Source organism: Callorhinus ursinus, unplaced genomic scaffold, assembly GCF_003265705.2.
Source record: "Callorhinus ursinus isolate GAN/ISIS: 27379988/994484 unplaced genomic scaffold, GSC_fseal_2.0 scaffold44, whole genome shotgun sequence".
Classification (NCBI taxonomy): domain Eukaryota; kingdom Metazoa; phylum Chordata; class Mammalia; order Carnivora; family Otariidae; genus Callorhinus; species Callorhinus ursinus.
The window spans coordinates 6,458,598-6,477,571 of NW_027397106.1; the positions used below are offsets into that span (position 1 = coordinate 6,458,598).

The 18,974-nt window shown below is 43.7% G+C and overlaps 1 protein-coding gene across 1 annotated transcript; it reads right to left on the reverse strand.

Annotated features, from left to right (window-relative positions):
* Positions 1–6,383: 6,383 nt before the first annotated feature.
* CCDC184 (coiled-coil domain containing 184) lies at positions 6,384–8,989 on the reverse strand. Its single transcript, XM_025883070.2, has one exon. The coding sequence runs from the start codon at positions 8,191–8,193 to the stop codon at positions 7,609–7,611; it is 585 nt and encodes a 194-aa protein (XP_025738855.1). The 5' UTR covers positions 8,194–8,989; the 3' UTR covers positions 6,384–7,608.
* Between the last annotated feature and the right edge of the window lie 9,985 nt (positions 8,990–18,974).

An 18,974-nucleotide genomic window follows, 5' to 3' on the forward strand; every position in this document is an offset into this window, starting at 1 on the left:
AGAACACATCATTCCCTTATCATTAGACTGTGAGCAACTTAAGGGCAGAGACCATGATTTCTTGGAATCTGCTCCAGTGTCTACCACCTTCCATGATACACAGTAGGCAGTTGGTAAATACTTGCTGACAGATTGACTCAGTCATGGTTCCCTTCTTGGATGTCTTTTTCCATCGTGCTTATAAGAATTATTCACCTGCTCTAAAAGGAATGTTAACTTGCCCTTTTTATTCTTGAAACTGAGCCACCATAAGCTTCCCTTAGCATATTATAACTACTTACAAGAAAGTAAGGTGCAGTACCATTTAATTGGGGGGGGAACAATACTGATTTATATAATTTAGACAAACAGGATTCTGGTCCTCATACTATCATTAACTATACAACGTTGGGCATGTCATCTCATCTGTTTCTTAATTATATGCAATGACATATGTATTCACTGTAGGAGACTATGCCTTTATATAAAGTACTTAGGGGAGATATAAGGTAAATTCCCCCCCCCCCCCACTGAGGAGACTAAATGGGAGAGAAACTATTCTCAAAATAAGAGAAAGAATTTGCTTGTTACTCCAGAGCAGGCTGGAGGAGGAAGAGAGTAAAGGCCAGATAAGGTGGAGGAGCCTGTGAAAGACATAAATTCCTCAATGGACACTTTCCTTGTGATCATTCCTCCCTCTATTTTTTTTTTATTCAAACGTACATTAAAAATTTTTAAATGCCTAGTAAGGTTGTACTTGTTATTGAAACCAGTAAAAGGGCTGTTTTATGTGTCCCAGGGCTGATAAGAAGTCAAACTGAGGCAGCTTGCATGGACTCAGGGGTGTGGATGCAGAAAGAAGCATAAGCACAATAAACTATAAGATATTACAGAAATTGTATGGAATGCTGTGGAATTCTCAGAATTTGGCATCGGAATTTGGGCCAAATTTAATCAGATACTTTAAGAGACAAAGTAGTCCCTTCAGACATCTGAGTTATATATAAAAAGCCTATATGGTCATCACTAAGATTTCTTTCAGCAGTAACATTTTTGAAGATTCTAAGATATGGGAACATATTTTTTTTATTTCCAGCTCTAAAATCCTATAATTTTTCATTTATATATGTAAGGCTCAAACATTTATTTCCTGCCTAATATGAGAAAGTTTCCATTTCTACTGATTTCATCAATTCCAAACATACTCCATCCCCTGCCTCCCCATTTTAGCATTTCTGAAACGGGATGTGTCTTATAATCAGTAATCAATGTCAGCTTACAATTACTGTTGGCCAAACAGCAGTCATGACAAAGTTGTCACTGCCTACACATGCCTGGGCCTAGTTGTTATTCTAGGTAGTATGACTGGAAATCTACAATCCCTTGATGTTTCCATTAATTAACCATTCAAGGCCCATTTGAAGGAATATTAGTCCTGGTTGTTGTCTGAACATATTCCTTGAACGCTTCTAGCAAGATCAAAAAAGTCCCAGCTTTAAAACTTGCAGAATAGGTTTGTGGCCTGGAAGAAATTGCCAAAGACAATAGTGAAGCTCTTTTTTTAAGAAATGATGCTTTACTAACACTCAAAATGACCCAGAGAATATAAATGTTTGGAAAAATACAGACATCAGCAACCATGAGTCAAAAATGATTCATAAGTGTCAGACTCAATATGAAGAAATTATAAGAATACCATAATGACTTTCAATTATATTTGTGTGCATTGTAGTGATACAAAAAAGTTCTATTTCTAAATAAGTCTAAATCAGCTCTTTAAACAGAAGGAAAATTTAAAATAAAAGTGATAAAGTTTAATTGGCACTGGAATTTGGGCCAATTCTTTCTTAATGGTATCTAAAATTACATGTCACACAATTGACGGTGACTTAAAGTCAATAAAATAAGGTAAATACTTAAGGGACTATAAAATGAGAAAGAAGTTCCAGTCCTCAAGATATTCATAATCTGGAAGAGAGAATAACAAGCACATAAATAATAGAAATAAGTAAAAATATAATAATTGTCCCCAAAAGAAGTACCAACAAAAAGATTTGGATATTTAAAGGAGGAAGAGATCACATTAGGAAAGGCTCCATGAAAGAAGTAGCATTTGAGAAGGGCCTCAAAGAACTGGTAGGATTCCAACTGGCAGAAACAGAATAGAGCAGGAAGAGTGAAGAGAATGAGCAAAGAATCAGATGTGGGAAGGTGGGCATTTCTGGGGAATGGTCAATAACTTATTTTGACTATAGGGTTTGTTAACCTTTGTGTTTTATAGATCCCTTTAAGAATTGGATGAAAGCAATGAACCCAATTCCTAGAAGTAAAAGCACAAATTCATAATAAAAAAGTTTTGCATACTATTTCTGGGGACTTCCAACATTTGCAGGTAGCATAAGAAAGAGAAGAGGGAAAAGCAGTCTTCCCGGACACCCCATGAGAAGCTGGTGCAGGTGACCAAGGCTGCAGAAATCCCTTTTCTGGAGGAGAGATTTACATCTGACTGCACTGGGGAAGAATGACTAAGAGAAATGGAATCAAGGGCCAGGAGGGACTCATCCAGTCTACTGGTCCAGAGATTTAAAAGAACTGGGATACCCTTGGGAATCATTTCTAGCTGACTGGATGATATAGGCTTCCAAAGATGGAATGGTTGGCTAGAAAATGTACCTGGGAAATAAATGTATGGGTAAAAAAAAGTATGCCAGGGTCTTACCCAAGAGAACTTTGACTCCCTACAACCACTGGATTTTCTACTTAATTCAGGAAGTAATAGGGGCATGATGCAGATTTCTGAGGAGAATGAGTGTTCAGAACTGTGGTTTAGAGACTAATCCTAAGGATTGCAAGTGTATGAGAGGCCGGGGCAGTCAGGAGTTTATTGCAGTTGGTTTTCATATTGTTCAAATACATTCTATTTATTCTGTTTCCCCCGCCACCCCCTATTTGGCAAAGAGCCAGGCCTTAAGTATGCAGTTGGTAGCACTTGCTGAATTGAAAGCCATAAATTCACCAAGGGTCCCCTTGTAATGTCCCTATTCCTCGCCAGGTGGCACCATGACAGCACCATTTACAGAACCGTCTTCCTTCTATAAGCACGGTGCTTCCAAGCAGAAAGGCTGTGTTTCTGTGAGGGAATCCATCTTCTGGGGACAATGTAGAAGTTGGGGGAAATGGTAATTGGGAGAAATGGTAGTTGGGATAAAAGATTCAAGATTACTCCTTTTATTCTTCTATATCATTTCTTACTGTTGCAGAGTATCTTGGCTGAATTTCTATCCCTAGGCATGTTCACATGGAAAGATGCCTAGGAAAGCCTGCCTTTTCAAAGATGCAAGCAGTTTTCCATCTTGCCAGAAGTATAAAATTACATGTATTGGGGGAAGAACTGTTCCTTAGTTCTGGGAAAACTTCTAGGTGAGACATTTCATTACACATATCAAGCAGAGACCAGAGTCTTTGGTGACACTGAGGCCACATAAAAGTGCATATTTATGTTAGAGGCCATTTTGCATCTCTTATAAAAATAATTACTTCTCTAGAACAGATTTTACTTGTACCAAGCTAAAATTGTAGCTTATTTCTATGAAGTTGTATGTCTTTTCATTTTGAGATTAAGAGCTAACCCTGAGAGCTTTCCCTTAGACTGATGAAAGACAGAAGTGCCAGAAATGGAAAGAATTATGATGAGTTACACACAGCTTTGTGTTAGGCCCAGACAGAAAGTGCACTGTTTTGCAGTGCAGTGCAAAACTTTTGGAGGGCGATGTGCATCTCCTCACCTATATTCATCAGCAGTGCTCTGGCAAATTCCCAAGTACGAGAAGACTTGGAAATCATGGGAGACAGGATTCTTAGCACAGATGTTGATATAATTTGAATTTGTTGAATAGGTGGTGAATAAACCAGATTTATGTGAAGATTTCACTTTACTGTAGGAAATGCTCTGGAGGCCCCAGGAGGCAGGGGTGCCTTATAGTGCTGGCTCAGCAGGGTCATCTCTTGCTTGGTATTCTTCAGGGTAAAAAGTCTCATTACTCTTTAGCTCAGTGATCCTTTTTTACTTAATTCTTACCTTTAAGAATTCAGTTGAAACAACAGATCTCTCTAGAGAATGTTCATACTTACACACTTTTGCATTCAATTTCAAGAGCTTTGGCCCCCTGAAGTTCAATAATAACACTGTCCATGAGTCCCAGGTTAGGGATCTCACCTGAAACTCACTCATCAGGAGCATCCCAAAGGAGAAATGCAGGGGAAGGACAGGGAAGAGGGAGAAATAAGGCGGTGGGCGACACCGGGGCTGGACCCCTAGGTGATGCTGGTGCAGGTAATTTTAAAGAGCTGAAGAATTGCTTTTTCTGGGGAGATTTTTATCTGGACTTGGGAGGAGTAGCTAGAGAACTTCTGGGAGGTCCTGGGCTAAGGAACTTATGACACATTTAGGACAGTGGGCATAGGAAGGGGAACTGAAATGGAGCCAAAGGGTAAAGAGCTCAACCAGACCTTTCTATAGAAGCTAAAGGGCTTAGCTACCTTGGGATTCATGTCAGACTCTGCAGAAACTGAGCTATAGGGAACAGGAAAGAGGCACAAGAATGGAGCTATGTCGGGGACTATCCGGGAGCTTTGGCTTCTTCCTTTCCAGAAGCAGGTGCAGGCCATCTTCTCAGTGCCATTATTACATTATCATCCACTAGACTCTGATGAGGGCCACAGACTAAAACTTGGACTACAATTTCTTGTTCTCATTGAGAAGATGAAAAGGGACTAAAACTAAAATGTCATTTCCTTTTTAGGACTCTTAGACTCCTGAGTGGGGAAATAAGGGACCTGAGGATCTAAATAATAGAGAAATTAGCACAGCGGTTCCAATTTAGGGTTCTTTAAGTCAGAAGACCTGGGTTTAAGTCCTGGTTCTGCCAAGTACTAGCTGTGTGACCTTGAGAAAGTCTTGGCCTCTGTTTCTGGAACTGTTAAGTGAAAATAAAAATAGTGTTTACTTCTCACTGGAGATGAAATTGGACAGTGTCTGGCACATGGTAAGTGCTCTTGTGGGTCAGGTAAATGATAGCTATCATTGTTATGGGAGCTGAATGCTCGAACTATAACAAGAAACTATCTCCCAGCCTTTGGGGATACTTCCCCACAAATATGGTTTAGCTGCCCTCTCTAGGGCCCCAGCACACATTCCCCAACCGCTGCACAACCCAAAGCTTCCTTTGGTCATCCTATACAGGGCTGGCCCCCAAGACCTTTTTGGCCCATAACTGCATGACATATATGATGAAAAGCCCCATGTCACCTTGGGAATTTCGTCATCCCCCTTTATTTGACTATCCTGAAAGTTAAGAGTTCTTTAGATGGGTAAGGATTATATAAAAAGAGAGCTTCTAGAACCTTCTCTAGGTAGTTTTGTTTTCCCAGAGGAGCCAGTCACTACCATCACCACCCCCATCCCAAGAGAACTATAAAAAAACTAACACTTGCCCAAGAGTTCCTACAGGTCTTAGATATCTTTATCCCCAACAACTTCTTGTCCCCATTTTACACATGCAGAAATTAAGTCTCAAGCAGCAAGCCAAGTTTCAAACAGTCATTCACTGTTGGAACCGAGATTCAAACCCAGATCTGTGGTTCCAGTGCTCTTTCCACCTCTCCACAGCAACCAGCAGCAAGAACACCGGCACACATACATACACGTATGCACACCACCCGCACGCGCGCGCGCGCGCGCACACACACACACACACACACACACACACACACACACACAGCACTCCAGCTCGTTCTTCTTCCCAACCGCAGCCTTGGGAAATTCCATAGCCCAAGGGAGCAGACTAGAGCTGTCAGTCTAAGCTCCTCAGGGAATACCTTACCGGCATTCTCCACTAGAGGCCTGAGGCAGTTTTCGTGGTTTCTTTTGTGATGTGTCACTCTACTCCCAGAGATCCCAGGCAATCCCTCCAAACAGTACCCACAGTACCCCATCCCTAACCCTCCCATGGAACAGGTGTCATGCCTGCCATTCCAGGGCTCAGATCTGGAAGTGATCTCTCAGGGAGCAGGCGCTTCACTGAAAAGAAGTCACTTGCACATCTGGAGTTCTGCTACTAAAAACCCTAGTTAGTTTGGGAGACTCAACACATATGCTGTCCTTCTTCCCCAAACCCCCCTCCCACCCCCCATCCAGCTTGAGTTCAAGGTCCGGGATGGAAGGGAAAGTAGGTAGAGTTGGCAATGCGCGTCCGACCAGGGCAGGGTCAGTCAACTCCTTGGAACTGGAGGCAAGGAGAGAGGAGGGAATGCATGGTCCCTGCAGTTCCCCCTAAGCCCTGGTCCGTGCAGTGGGCCCAGAAGCCCCACCCTGACATCCCCCTAGTACCAGTCAGCAAGGAGGGGAGATGACGCCTCTTTATTAAGGTTAACACCAAGGAAAGCATTGAGAAGGAATACACAGCGGAGGAGAAAGGGCACACAGAGTCACTACTTGAGGAGGTGGGAGGGAGGCACATCAGTTGGGCACCTCAGGACAGCCACATGCTCCATGCCCTGGTTGTGAGGGAAAGAGGAAAGGGGAGGGGAAAGCGCCATGATAGCCTGGGGCTCACAGAAGGGTCTGAAGCCCCCTGAACCTAACACCAGAGCCACAAGCCCTGCCCCTCAGGGCTCACACACTACTACACAAGTCAACACACATAACACACACAAGACATTATGGAGGCAACACCGAGAGGCAGCAGGCAGGGACAAATTGACAGGAAAAGGAACTGAAGTTAAGCGGGTGTAGCCAGGAGAGAGACAGTTTCTGGCTGCGGCCCCCAAGAGTCCCTCAAACGTCCCCTAAATCTGGGCTGCTGCTGAGCACCCCCAAGTCTCTGCCTGTGTACTGGGCTCTTTGTTCTCTAAGCCCCAGTGAGTGGCTAAAGCAATCCCAGATGAAGTCAGTGACAAGGCAGGATCCGCTCTGCATGCAAAAATCCTAGAGGTTGAGCTATTATGTCTTCATGCACATTCATAGCCAGCTCCTCCCAGCCCAGGGGCCCTTGGAACCCCATTCACCCAGATTCCTAGGGCTGCATCCCTCCTCAAGCTTCCTTTACCAATCAGCAGCCGCAGAGATCTGTGAGAGGGAGAGGCTTCTGCAGAGCGCTGAATATCTTGGATTTCAGCAGAAGGGTAAATTTTCTGTTGCCAGAACAGAATACCCCCAATTCCTTAATTTCTAGGTAAATCGTTAGAGATTATTTGCCATAGTCCTAGATAAGTCCTTTTTCAGAATAGAAAAAGCAGAATTTTATTTACACAATTCAGGGGTTCTCCTGTTGGCTGGGGAGGGGGAATGGGCAGGGTAGGGGATGGATGGGAGTCCAGAGGTGGGCGCTTCCTCTCCCGGAACCTCACCTTTCCGCAGTTTGCTACGTCTCCCTTGGTTAGGCAGAAAGAATTCTTGATGCTCCCAAAGTCCTTCACCCTATAAATCCTTTCTCGAGGGAGTCTCTCTGCCTGACCCACAAGAGCAGCGGTCGGAGTGAAGCATGCTGCACCGCACCGTTCAGTCCCCTCGCGTCATGCACTCGGAAACCCAAAGCCAGCCCGGGAAAGTAGTGCCCCCTCGGAGTCCCCTCACAGAGAGGCCTCGCCCTCCAGCTGCAGCAGGGTAATGTCGGGCAGATCGAGGGGCTCCACAAGTGGCCCGTCCCCCCCAAGGAGACCAGCACAGGGGCTCTCGGGGCGCTCACAGTGACTAGTGGGTGTGGCGGAACTGGGCATCTCCTTCTCTTCTTCATCGTCGTCCTCGTCCTCAGGATCGCGACCCAGCAAACCGCTGTCCCCGATCCCAGGCGAAGGGGTCTCCGGCTCCTGGGGGGCACCCGGGCAGCTCACCTTGCCGCCGACCACGCCCAGACCGCCCTGGCGGGGCGCCGTGGTCATAATCTGGCACATGGAGACGATGGCCCGCTGGTTGGCGCACACGTCGTCCGAGAGCACCTGGATGTGCGAGGCCTGCTCGTCCAGGGCCCCCCGCATGGCCCTCACGTCCTCAAACAAGGCCTGCAGCTGGGCCTTCAGGTGCTCCATCAGTTCCTTCATGCCGCCGTTGTACTCCCCGGAGATCACGTCCCCCACGGCCGGCACGGTGGACACCTCCAGAGGTGCCGGCATGTCGCCGCCGTCCTTGGTCATGATCTCCAGCGGACCGTCCTCCATTGAACGGCAGAAGCGGGCGGTGGCGGCTCTGGGTCCGGTCCAGCCCGGCCTCCGGGGTGGGGGGAGGGACGGGGATGGGGGAGAGGTCCCCGGAGGGGCGGGGAGGAGCCGAGGGAAGAGGAGGCTCCCGAGAGGGACGGGGAGCCTACGTGAAGAGACGAGTCCCGGGCGGAGGGCGCGGGCAGGACCGGGGGAGGCCGGGAAGAGCCGGCGGGACGAGGACCCGGCGAGAGTCCCAGGCCGGCGACTCTCCGGCTTGCCCCGGGGCGAAAGCGCCCAGACCTGCCTCGCCTCCTGAATTGCGCCCGTGTCAGCGCCGCCCTCCGGGCGCCACGAGCTGCAAGGGCCCGCGGGCTCTCTGGGTCACAGAAGCGCTCGCGGAGGGGCCCGGGTGGAGGCCAGCAGTGGGTACCGCTTGGGACTACCCCCGGCCATCAACGGGCAGCGCCCGCGAGTGTGGTTGGAGTGGCAGGGGCGGGTCTCCCAGCGGCGCCGCGGATGCTCCTCTGTTTCCAAGGCGACGCACGGCACGTAAATGACGTGTGTCTCCATGGCAACCAGGAAGTGGAGAAGAAAAGGAAGGATGGTTGCGAAGCTGCAGTGGGGCTCTGGAGTCTGAACTAGCGGGTGGGGCAGGAGGGGAGGGGACGCTGCAGTGGCCTCCGCTGGGTGGAAAGAGCGTGTGGCTGCGATGCTTAATAGGGAAGCATGAGAGAGCAGTTTGCTGCATAAACCTCCAGGTCAGGGAGAGATTGTCCCTCCCCCAGTCTGGGTACTAGACCCTGAGGGCAACTGCCTTGGAAGGATTTTCCATCCACCCGCAATCCTTTCTCAGAGGATGGCGCTAGAGCCGGGTCTTGCTACTCTGTCCTCCAGCCGTCCGCAGGAAAGCAGAGAGGGTGGAGAGGCCGTCGCTAATAATCCCAGACTTGAGCTGGGGCGCGCCCGGCCTCCGCGGTGCAGAGAGTGGGGAGGGCACTAAAGGAGGTTTCCGCCTTTCCCTTCAGCTTCTGCAGTAAAACAGCCCTCTCGCTGTAGATAGCACAGAAGCTAAGAAAGGATGGGAATCCCTTCCATATGAGATGAGACCCAACCGTTCCTACCCTGGGCACTGGGAGTTTTTCCATGATGATGATGCAAAGTACTTACGTTTTGAGAACGAAAGCTCCATAAGGGCAGAGGTTTGTCTCCACGCCCTCAATCGCGGAATCCCCAGCACCTAAAATAGTGCCTGGCACGTAGTAAGTAAATGCTCTATGTATTTATTGAATGAATACTTTAACAGGAACCACTATGCCCCCATTCCCTCATCCAGAACTCTCCAGCCCCCACACAGCTGATGTTAGGGGACCTGAATTCAATTTTGTTTCTGCCTTTTAATTCAGAGACCTTGGATGAATAATCTTCCTGATCTGTTAGGGAATTGGACTGGATAATCTATAATATTATTTCTAACCTGAATAACGCTCTGCATCAGCTCACAGGGGAAAGGGTAAACTGTTAGCCATGTGTGGAAGGGATGGGTGGGAACAGTGTGTGTGTGAGGGTGGTTTCCCCTCCAGAGGCCCAGTGTCCATGTACAGACACACTCTGAGTGCCTCAACCTTTGAGACAACTCCTTTCCCTATTTGAGGAGTGGAGTGGGAAAGGAGAGGAGGAAGAAAATTTGAATTTCATATATTTACAGATGACTTGAGATTGAGAAGCAAAAGCACCTGGGCAGCAGCATACTAACTAGTAATGACCCTAGTAAATTGGAGAAGCCAAGTGGTCAGAAACTAAAGATGAGTTTCATATGAAGAAATAAATCTAAGGAGGAGAAACAAATTGTATCACTTCAAGATGGGGAAAAGCTAGGTATGGGTGAATGTTTTGTATGCTAGTTGTTCAGCAATAGCCAACATGTTACCTTGGGATTTCCCTGGTTGCCCTACTCTAGTAAGGAAGAGTGGGGCTAGTCCAGAGAAACTTTTCTAGCACTAAAGAACTGTTTGGTTTATGCCTATTTTACTATTATTAAAATAGAAATAAGTGGGTAAATAACCTAAATAGCAGAAAGTTTAACCTAAGGCATTGCTGATATAATCAAGTTTTGTGCAGCCATTAGAAATTTGGTTTCCCAAAATAAATATATGAACAAATTAAAAACCCTACAGTATGATATTTTCTAAAACAAATGATTCAGTCCTATTTGCTTGTTCATTCCTTTCTTCATTCCACAAGCTTGCGCTCTCACCTTGGTTTTCATTCCTACCTCCACCCTGTTCCCCACGGGTTATTCTTAAAGCTTAGGAGAAGACAGAAATGCTTTTCTAAACACAGCTGAAGTGGGCTGGTATTTACAAAAAGACTTCTAGAAAAATATAGGAAAACTAGAAACAGAGACAATGCGTGCGCGCGCACGCGCACACACGCACACACACACACACACAGAGCTGAGCTTACACACCATAAGTTTCTGATCATACTGTAGCAAGCATGTTCTCAGGGCATATGGGTTCAACCCTGCTGTTCACAACAGGAGAACTCTTCTATAGCCAGAAAAGACATGACTTTTGGGGGTTTTGCCTGGGTCTGTTACTTTACATTCTTGACCAGCACTTCACATGGACGATTTCATCTTGCCAATTTTCTCAGCCTTCAGGTGGGTCCCTGCCTTCTACCTATAAAGATGACCCTGTCCCTCATATAGGGCCTCCCATCTTAGTCCTACTCTTGCATTAACCGTAGTCCCCATACAGTAGGAGCTGGGTTATGTCATCATACAGGGCTTTTTGCCACTCTTGTTGAGGATACCACGTATGTCAAGGCTTTCAGCATAAGATTACCTCATGCTGCCCAGAGGCACTGGCATGAAGTCTGCTGAGAGTACAGGGGGTCTGAGCCTAGAGGGGAGGGAAATTATTGGAGAAGCACGAAAGAACATGGGAAACAGGTGCAGAGATCAAGGGGTGTGGCTGATCCAGTCAAGCTCCAGGTCAGACATTTGAGAGCCAAGGGTGGGTGGGAGGCGGGGGAGTAAGCTAGTAGTAGGACTTGAAGATGTGAGGAGGAGACAGTCGGGGCATCAGACTCAGAACCAGAGCATTTTAGCAACTCTGTGAAAATGGAACCGGGAAAAATAGAAGGGGCTGGCCGCTGAAAAATATGGGGGACAGATACAGAGAGGCAAGAAGCTTTAGTTGGCTGGCTGGGTTTCAGGGCTGGGACCTCTGGACACCAGTGCCCTAGGGTTTGTTTAATGGATCCATTCCCAAGCAAAAGGGGCTGAATGGGCACTCTGGCCATATCATTAGAGTTTTCACACATAACATGTGTGCCATATAGCAAGAAAAAACCAACCTCTTCTGCTTCCTGCCTTCTTCTTATCCTCAGGGAACCACCCTAGCTGTTCCATTTCTTCATCCCAGTCTCATGAGCCAATGAGGGGAAGAGACTCCATGGTACATAGATACAGGTCTCCATCAGGTACACCTAGTTCCAAACATCACATTCTCACTAGGATTGTGATTATGCCAGTTTATCTCCAGTCTGTCTTTTATAGAGCTAGTGTACTTTTTGAACTATAATTCCAATAGCCATGATGAAGATGCTCTCTGGACCCAAATCAAGAGTGATGATCAAAATCAAGGCAGAGCTGACTGCTATACTTCACGATCCCAGACAGTCCTCTCCAGATGTAAATTTTATGGCATAGAGTTGCCTTGGGGCCCGTCTCAGCATGATATCACATTCAAAAGAAACACATCCAACAGCCAAAAAGAATTAAGAAGCACTTTAAATTTTTATTATAGTCTCTGGGAAAACTCTAAAGGAATTTGCATTCTCAGCACAGAGCAAAACATCTTAAACTTTTCTTCCCTCCTTCTCTATTCATCTCACACATCCTGACATAGCTGGAGCCATTCCCTCACCTTTCTCTGCAGACACCACCAAACTTTCTCTCAAGCCTGCTTACTTCACCTCTTGGATGTATTCTTTTTCTCTTCTGTGAGAAGGACTCCTTGTCCTTGTTTCAGCTCCTTTGATTTTGCCCTCCATTCTGCACAGGTACCCGGAGCACCAGCTGTCAATGACAGAGTCTCTTCCTAGAGGGCAAGAAAGACTGAGAATACTCATTCTTGTAGGTTTGGTCTGTCACACAGACTAAATATTCTCATCATGGGAGGGTGGTTTGTCTGGTATTCCAGACAAACTGTTTTGCTCATTTTCTCTACTCTTTTTTTTTAAAGGCTTTATTTATTGATTTGAGAGAGAGAGAATGAGTGCAAGAGATTGCTCATGAGCAGGTGCAGAGGGAAAGGAAGAAACAGATTCCCCTGCTGAGCAGGGAGCCCCATGCAGGGCTGAATCCCAGGACCCTGGGATCACGACCTGAGGTGAAGGCAGAAGCTCAGTGACTGAGCCACCCAGGCGCCCCTCATTTCCTCTACTCTTACACAGAGAAATGGACTTGGTAGTTTGCAAGAACCCCGAACCATTATGAGCCTTTGGCTGGAGAGGGTGTCCAAATGTCCCCAGTCTCAAGAGCTCTATTGTCATAGACATGGCCATGAGGTGAGCCACACACACACACACACACACACACACCGTCACCTAAGCCTGAGCAAGACTTTCAGTTGCTTGCTCTGTGCCCTCAAACTATTTTTAGGAGTCTTAAAAAGGCCACCCCCCCAAACACACATTTCTTTCTCTTCCATATTAACTTTATTCAAAGCAAGAATTCCTGAGGCTCCTGGGTGGCTCAGATGGTTAAGCGTCTGCCTTTGGGTCAGGTCATGATCCCAGGGTCCTTGGATCGAGCCCCGCATCTGGCTCCCCACTCAGCAGGGGGCCTGCTTCTCCCCTCTCCCCCTCCCTCTGCTTCTCCCCCTGCTCCTGTTCTCTCTCTCTCTCTCTCTCTCTCTCTGTTTATCTCTGTATCTCAAATGAATAAATAAAAAAATCTAAAAAAAAAAACAAAGCAAGAATCCCTCTTATGCAGTCTGAATTTCCACTGAAAATCACCTGTTATTCCAATTAAACCTGTTGTGCTGGCGTTTACCCTATCTCCCCTTTCTGCATTACAGCTGCTTTTGTGTCAACACTTGCAGAGACCTTTTCCCCCTCACTGTACATTCAGTCATTTATCCTGTGCCACTCTGACAGCACTAGTTCCAGTCCAGGGGTTGCTGGGTAGTTGGCCACAGACTGCCATTTGGAGCTCTGGAGCCAACCATGATGCCTGATACAGGGCTTCATGTACCTTCCATCCTCTCTATGTATTTTCTGCCCCCAGAAAGTTGCCAATAGCTCAGGGACTGCCCACAATTTCACATGATTAGAACATTGACATTCCTGGTGTTTAATTGTAATGAGGTCTGTGGAGACCTACATCCCCTCTGCTTCCCACTCGTGGACTTTTATTAGTGTTTGGGGGGAAATTCTCTTCATTGGGAACAATGATTATGGAGAAAGGTTCTTTAGAGATGGAGCATGGAGGTGATGCTGGGGTATAATTTGAATCTAAGGTCTAATGGAACAAAGGAAATAATCAACAGAGATGTGAGAGAGAAAGAAAGGCAAGAAAGAATGCTAGTACAGAGGATAGACAGCAACATCATTCCCTGATCCACTGTGAGGGCAAGAGGCGGATGATGCATTTAAGTCAGATTTTTAAAGGGCTTCTTTTTTTTTTTTCATGTTTCAAGTTTTTACTTAAATTCTAGTTAGTTAACATATAGGGTATTATTGGTTTTAGGAGTAGAATTTAGTGATTCATCATTTATGTGTAACACCCAGTGCTCTTCACAAGTGTCTTCCTTAATCTCCATCACCCATTTAGCCTACCCCGCCCCCCGCCCCTCCAGCAACCCTCAGTTTGTTCTCTATAGATAAGTGTCTCTTACGGTTTGCCTCCCTCTCTTTTTTTTCCTTCCCCTATGTTCATCTTGTTTTGTTTCTTAAATTCCACAGATGAGTGAAATCATATGGTATTTGTCTTTCTCTGACTTATTTTGCTTAGCATAATACACTCTAGCTCCATCCATGTTGTTGCAAATGGCAAGATTACATTCTTTTTGATGGCTAGTATTCCATTGTATATATAGACCACATCATCTTTATCCTTTCATCAGTCAATGGACATTTGGACTCTTTCCACGAATTGGCTATTGTTGATAATGCTGCTATAAACATCAGGGTGCCTGTGCCCCTTCAAATCAGTATTTTTGTATTCTTTGAGTAAATACCTAATAGTGCAATTGCTGGGTCCTAGGGTAATTCTGTTTTTTATTTTTTAAGGAGCCTCCACACTGTTTTCCAGAGTGGCTGCACCATTTTGCATTCCCCCCAACAGTGTAAGAGGATTCCCCTTTCTCCACATCCTTACCAACATCTGTTGTTTCCTGTGATAGGTGTGAGGTAGTATCTCATTGTGGTTTTGATTTGTATTTCGCTTCTCATGTGTCTGGTAGTCATCTGTATGTCTTCTTTGGAAAAAATGTCTATTCATGTCTTCTGCCCATTTCTTAACTGGATTATTTATTTTGGGTGTGTTGAGTTTGAGAAGTTCTTTATAGATTTTGGATACTAACCCTTTATCAGATATGTCATTTGCAAATATCTTCTCCCATTCTGTAGGTTGCCTTTTAGTTTTTTTTTTTTTTTGATTGTTTCCTTTGCTGTGCAGAAGCTTTTATCTTGAAGAGGAGTCCCAATAGTTCATTTTTGCTCTTGTTTCCTTTGCCTCCTGTCTAGTAAAGAAGTTGCTACAGCCAAGATCAAAGAGGTTGCTACCTGTGTTCTCCTCTAGGATTTTGATGGCTTCCTCTCTTACATTTAGATCTTTCATCCATTTTGAATTTATTTTTGTGTATGGTGTAAGAAAGTGATCCAGTTTCATTCTTCTGCATGTTGCTGTCCAGTTTTCTCAACACCATTTGTTGAAGAGACTTTTTCCCAGGATATTCTTTCCTGCTTTGTTGAAGATTATTTGACCATATAGCTGTGGGCCCATTTCTGGGTTTTCTATTCTGTTCCATTATCTATGTGTCTGTTTTTGTGCCAGTACCATACTGTCTTGATGACTACAGCTTTGTAATATACCTTGAAGTCCAGAATTGTGATGTCTCCAGCTTTGCTTTTTCAAGATTGCTTTGGCTATTTGGGATCTTTTGTGGTTCCATACAAATTTTAGGATTGTTTGTTCTAGCTCTGTGAAAAAAGTGCTGGTGGTATTTTGATAGGGATTGCATTACATATGTAGATTCTGTGAGGCTAGCATTACCTTGATTCCAAACCAGACAAAGATACCACTAAAAGAGGGAATTACAGGCCAATATCGCTGATGAACATGGGTACAAAAATTCTCAACAAGATTCTAGCAAATCAAATCCAACAGTACTTTAAAAGAATTATTCACCGCAATCAAGTGTGATTTATTCCTGGGCTACAAGGGTGGTTCAATATTTGCAAATCAATCAACATGATACTGTACATTAATAAAAGGATAAGAACCATATGATCCTCTCAACAGATGCGAGAAAAAGCATTTGACAAAGTACAGCATCCATTCTTTATAAAAACCCTCAACAAAGTAAGGATAGAGGGAACATACCTCAACATCATAAAGGCCATGTATGAAAGACCCACAGCTAATATCATCCTCATTGGAGAAAAACTGAGAGCTTTTCCTCCATGGTCAGGAATAAGACAGGGATGCCCACTGTCATGACTATTATTTAACATAGTACTGGAAGTCCTAGCTTCAGCAATCAGACAACAAAAAGAAATAAAAGGCATCCAAATTGGCAAGGCAGAAGTCAAACTTCCACTCTTTGCAGACAACATGATACTCTGTGTAGAAAACCCAAAAGACTCCACCAAAAAATTGCTAGAACTGATACATGAATTCAGTAAAGTTGCAGGATACAAAATCAACATACAGAAAACAGTTGCATTTCTATATACCAATAATGAAGCAGCAGAAAGAGAAATCAAGAAATCGATCCCATTTATAATTGCACCAAAAACCATAAGATACCTGGGAATAAACCTAACCAAATAGGTGAAAGATCTGTACTCTGAAAACTATAGAACACTGATGAAAGGAATTGAAGATTACACAAAGAAATGGAAAAACATTCCATGCTCATGGATTGGAAGAACAAATGTTGTTAAAATGTCTATACTACCTAAAGGGCTTCTTGAGAGTGATAGATATCTGAGATGAAGGAGCCTCAGTTGCTTGGGGGACTTGAAAACTGGGAGAGTCTTACCTGTCTGATTTTAGCTTGGAAAGAAATAGATATTGGAAAGGAACATATGCTTGAGACTAGCTCTGTGATATTTTGGCACCATACTATCCACGTTTTAACCACAAACCCACAGTTAACAGAGCCCTGAAGTGACTGTTTTTCAAAATAGGAAGATTGCCGAAATGCACACAGATATTTCTCTAATCCATTTCCTCCTCCCCATTTCTATAAGTGACACCATACTGCAGACCCTTGCTATCTCATGCCCAGATGATTGTAATAGTTCTTTTCTCTCAGCCTTGCCTCTGCCCCTTCCCTTCTCTATACTCCCTGTGCATCCTTTTCCCCGGCAGTAGTTAGAGGAATCTACCTAAAATTCAGATTTGAGCCTTTTCACAGCCCAGCTTAAATGTTCCAAAGGCTGCCACAGCTTCCAGCCTCATTTTTTCCCACCACTTTCTGCTCCACTGTTTACCTCCCAGATGCACAAATCTGCTTGTAGTTCCCATGCACCCAGCACACTTTCATGCCACACCCTACCTTTATTCACACTGTCCTCTATGTTTAATGCTTTTCTTGCCTTTTTTCCCCTTTATTTTTGGACCCTTATCAGTTATGAAATGTAACACAAATACATACAAGTAAATAAACATACATGTACAATTGAATGAACAAAGGCAATAGATCACTATCTAGGAAACAGATAGTGCAATCATCTTCGCTCCCCTCCCCAAAGTCCCCCACTGCCACGCTGGAGTCAAACTCTCTCCTTCCTATGGGTACCCACTATCTTGATTGTCATGATAATAATTTTTCACTTTTCTATATACTTTATCACATATTTACACATCCCTACACAATATAGTGTGATTTTGCCTGTTTTTGAATATTACATGGATGGAATCACAAGGACTTTATTCTCTTGAACTTTATATGAATGGAATCACAATTTATCTTTAGTGTTTTATGTCCTGCTTCTTTTTCACAACAATAAATTTGTAAATGTCATCAATGTTTTTGGGGTACCTGTGCTTCATTCATCTTCATTGTTATACTGTGTTCCATTATATGAACATACTGCAATGCATAAATATCTGTATTTACAGTTGCATTCTACTGTTGATGGACAGTTCATTTGTTTTCAAAATTAGGCTATTACTAGCAATACTACTATGAATATTCTAGTACATGTCTCATGGTACACATAAGAAGCTTTTCTAAAGTAGAATTTTTCTAAAGTTTATACATATGGATGGACTTGCTGATCATAGGGTATGCTTATCTTCAGCTCTACTAGAAAATATCAAATTGCTTTCAAAAGTTGTTGTAATAATTTATACTACACCAACATGCCAAAAGTTCTCATTACTCCATATTCTCTCCCAACACTTGGTATGTCAGACTTCTAATTACTACCCTTCTCTCTGATACAATCCCAAGTGCCTGGAACAGTGCCTGGCTCATAGTAAGCATGCATTAAATATTTGTTGAATAAATTCATATTTCTTAATTTCCAAACATGAGAATTTTCTGATTGTCATTTTGTTATTGATTAATAGCTTAAATTCATTGTAGTTGAAGAATACCTTCTGTTCAATATCAACTTTTCAAAATTTGTTGAAATTTGCCTAATAGACAAGTTTTTATTTATAATCATTACATATATATATATATATGATGAAAGAATATGTGTTTTGCATTTGTTGGATGCAAGGTTTAGATATATCCATTAGTACAAATTTTTAAACAAATTTATAAGCTGTTTATAAAAATTTTCTATATCAGTGATTTTTCTGCTTATATTACAAATTACTAACAAGGGGTTATTATAATCTTCTACTATATTTGTGAATTTGTCCTTCTGGTAAATTTTTCTTTATATATTCTGATGTTATAAGTGTAATCTAAATTTTTTAATTGTCATAACTTCTAGTGAATTGAATCATCTTTATTATTAGGTGGTTTTCTTCTTCACTACTTATGCTTTGTCTTAAATTTTGACCGACATTAATATAGCTGCACCTGCTTTCTTTTGAATAGGGTGCATGATGTATCCCTTTCCATTCATCTACTTTCAGCCTGTTTCCTTAGGTTTTAATATATTTCTGGTAGATAGCATATAAGTAGATTTTTGTTTTGTTTTGCTTTTTTATCCATTTTGGCAACCTTTGTCTTTTGTCTGGAGCATTTAGTCTAATTACAGTTAATAACAATAAAATTAATATTTGGATTTAAACTATATATAGGGCCAGATAATAAATCTTCTAGGATTTGCAAACCATAAAAGCCTTTTAGGCTGTTGCAATTACTCAACTCTGCCAATGGAGCACAAAGCAGCCCTAGCAAATACGTAAATGAGTGTGTGGGCTGTATTCCAACTAAACTTTATTTGCAGAAACAAGCGGTGGGCCAGATTTGTCCAGTGGGCCATAGTTTACCAATCCTTGCTCTATGTGTAATATGTCTTTTTTACCCAGCTACTTTTAGAAATGTTTTCTTTACCCTTGGTTTTTAGCAGTTTGATTAGGATGTGCCTTGGCATAT